The sequence below is a fragment of the Schistocerca serialis genome, chromosome 5 (genome assembly GCF_023864345.2).
Source record: "Schistocerca serialis cubense isolate TAMUIC-IGC-003099 chromosome 5, iqSchSeri2.2, whole genome shotgun sequence".
Classification (NCBI taxonomy): Eukaryota; Metazoa; Arthropoda; class Insecta; order Orthoptera; family Acrididae; genus Schistocerca; species Schistocerca serialis.
In genome coordinates, this window is record NC_064642.1 from 18,036,880 (window position 1) to 18,040,420 (window position 3,541).

Here is a 3,541-nt window from a genome sequence, read left to right on the forward strand (position 1 = left end):
TTTCTGAAGTAGTTGTTATGGTAGGAACTGAGAACACAGCCGGTTTTCTTCTTCTTCTTTTTTTTTTTCTTTCTCCTGAATACATATCAGATTTCACTTCTATACCGATGTGAGAATGTTACAATGTCTCTTGCTTCCAAACATATAACCTGCTTGCTACTCTCTCACTGGTTGTGTAGAACCAGGTGACACACACCCCCTTTTGTTGCTGTCGTATATCAAATGAGTGCTATTGTTGAATATTTTTCCATTCTTAAAGTCCTTTTGATTCTGATTACAAATGCATTCAGGCAACCTTCAGTTTAAACATTCATAAAAAACCGGAGTACACAGCAATATTCCCACGGATGTCAACATGACAAAATTTGCTGCTTGCTCACTGCTCCCCTCCCTGCAATCATCTAGCCCTCAGCCAAGTTGGTGTCACTGTCCTCATTCCAACCCTTCTGTGACACTGAGCTAGAGCAGCTGTGAAAAACTGACTGTAATATCTTCTGGTGTGTGGGTCATATGCAACAACACCAACTAATACATAAATAAAAGATCACAATTACAATTCAGTTCCATTCTCAAACTTTTGCTCATCCAGTGATCTAATTACATCTGTTAGTACTCTCTCCATGGTGGGTCTTGTGCTGTAATTTATTCTTGCAATAACAATTACTGTAAATTTGCTTTAGTTACATATTATTCATATGTACACTCAATTCTTAGCTATGGCATTCCTTTTTTGGGGAGCAAATGCACAAAATATGAACACAATTTTCAAACTCCAGAAAAGAGCCACAAGAATAATAACCAAAAACAGTAGTTCAGCTCATTGTAAATATTTGCTCAAGACACTGGGGATTTTAACTGCTCTGTGTGAATGCATTTACCAGTCAGTTGTACACATCAAAAATAACATTGGTAATTACTCCACAGATCTGTCCATGACCATGGAACAAGAGCTAGACTCAACTTCCATTTACCAAGAAAAAATAAACATAAAACTCAAAACAGCATTTTCTACCAAGGACTAAAAATGTGCAATAAATTACCAAAAGAGATTAAAGAAATTGCAAAAGTACACTTATTTAAAAAGGCAGCTAACACTCTCTGTACCAGGCCTATTTTATGCACCCGTCCCTAGAAACCGGGCAATTTTACCAATATTAAAAAAATTACTGCATCAAATCTACTGTTTGGATTGTGGCAAATTTGGTACCATCTTGAAGCTGCACATTTCTACTTTAATTCTGAGTGAAAGAAACTACTTTACAATGCACAGCTTTAAGGTACAGTTATAGAAATCACTTAGATGTTTTAAGAATTTAGAAAAAGTCATACGAATAAGGGAATACAATTGTGATTTATTTTTAACCAAAATTGTGGCACTACATTACATGTTTCTGATAGTATACAGTATTACATATAAATTTCACACAGAATCATATTGTTTTTTAGTGTGGAAAATTTTAAAGCAAGGTTCCAGGCAGAGTGCAACGCCACACTGTTCACATTCGTATCGTGTCTCTTTGCGAGAAGCCTTGCCACTCTGTTTCTTGCTCCTGGAACTGCACACGTGACACACACGAGCAGCATACTTCTTAGTAGTTGCAGGTATGTGCTGCAAAAAATGTCTCTTTGTTAGCCGACCTACAGTTCCTTCATTTCTTGGAATGAATTCAAGTGTGTCGTCTTCAACAAGCTGAACTGCAAGCACTGTTATAAAGTCTGTTATTGTAATTTTCTTCCTGTGCACTGCATTGTACAGCCAAAATGCATTTGATACTCCCATAAGCAGCAAATGGAAATATAATTTTCGCCACCATTTCACAGTTCTGTGCTGGAACGGATTGTACTGCAGGCGTTGGTCTCCAATATCCACTCCAATTTTATTGAGGTTGTAATCAAGTACCTGAAGTGGTTTCAATACTACAGACCCATTTCTCTTAGTATGCGTACCAAATGTTGCTTGATGCCTTGTAGACAATGTATACACATCTCTCTTATCTTTCCACTTCATTGCCAATACATTATCTTTACGCCGAAAAGACATTTCGCCCTTTTTCAGCTTAGCAGATACTAAATCTTTAGGCAATCCTTTCCTGGATTTGTTCACAGTACCAACAGCTCCAGTGCCTTTCTCTGCCAGTTGCTGAAATAGCTCTGGACTGGAATAAAATCGATCTAAATACACAGTGTGGCCTTTGTTCAGCAAGCTGCTGTCAGACAACAATCGCAAAATAACCGCAGACGAAGAATTGTCAACAATATGCTTACCAGCATAAACTTCAAAATTTACAACATAGCCACTACTGGCTTCAGCAACAGCATATACTTTCAGTCCATACTTATGAGGCTTATTTTGCATGTAAACACGGAAACTCACACGACCTCGAAATGGGCAAATTCCTTCATCAATTGTCACTTTTTCTGAGGGACGATATGCCTGGATACATCGCTCCTTCAAATTATTATAATATGGCAAAACTTTGTAAAGTGGATGAAATCCATCTTCGCCTGGTTTTTTCTGATTTGAATTGTCAACAAGATGCAAGCATGACAGTATCTGAGTGAAACGCAAACGGCTCATGACATGGGGACAAAAGTTACAACTAAGAACAGGATTAGTGCTCCAATGGTCCGCAATTTTTGGCTTTTTCGAAACACACATGTGGAAAATAATACCCAAGAAACGCCTCATCTCACTTATAGTCACTGGCTTCCACGAACTCAAAACTGAATGGGGCTTCAGATTATTTCCTCTTCTTTTCTTCTGTATTGTCTGTGATGCATACAAATTTGTCTGTCTCTTGAGTTCATTTACGTCACTGTCAGTAAGGAACACTTTACTGCAATCCAGTACAGAACTCGACTCATCAATATCCACTAGTATCTGCCTGGGTGTCGTGTTGACAGGCAGAGGTCGGTAGGTGTCAACTGCAGTCCACTCACTGTCTTTCGGATACGGCACAGCTGCTGGATTTGAAGCAACACCTTCAACATCATTCTCGTCTTCATCTGAAGACAAACTGTCATCAATCTCGTCTTCTAAAAAGAATATCACATTATGTGTAACTACATACATCGTTTACACATGTTCAACAGATATGTGCGTACTGCACAATTACGTGGAAAATTCGGAAATACGTACCTTCAAACACACCATTGCATTCAGAATCGTCTGAATCACTCTCTACATTATCCAGAGTGTCGCTATGATTGATCAAATCCGCAATTTCTGCGTCTGATAAACCGCGCCGAAACATGATGACAAACAACTGAATGATATACAGACTGAGAACGCAAAGATAAGTTTTAACATGAATTACAGCGCTGCCGTGACATCTATGGACGCATTTTGTTAATAAACATCTGAAAAACGTATAGCGCTGGCCAAACCCGTAGAAATAACGTTGCAGTGTTTTGAATGAAATTAAATGTAGCGGCCCGTAAATTTTACGGGCTTGGTGATTTTCGCGCGATCCCAGGCCCGTAAATTTTACGGGCTTGGCGCTTAGAGTGCTAAAAAGTACCTGTTATACAATACATTTTA

At 38.6% G+C, this 3,541-nt stretch overlaps 1 protein-coding gene across 1 annotated transcript; it reads right to left on the reverse strand.

The window, feature by feature from the left end:
• Positions 1 to 1,420: 1,420 nt before the first annotated feature.
• On the reverse strand, positions 1,421 to 3,073 carry LOC126481712 (piggyBac transposable element-derived protein 4-like). Its single transcript, XM_050105662.1, has one exon. The coding sequence runs from the start codon at positions 3,071 to 3,073 to the stop codon at positions 1,421 to 1,423; it is 1,653 nt and encodes a 550-aa protein (XP_049961619.1).
• Between the last annotated feature and the right edge of the window lie 468 nt (positions 3,074 to 3,541).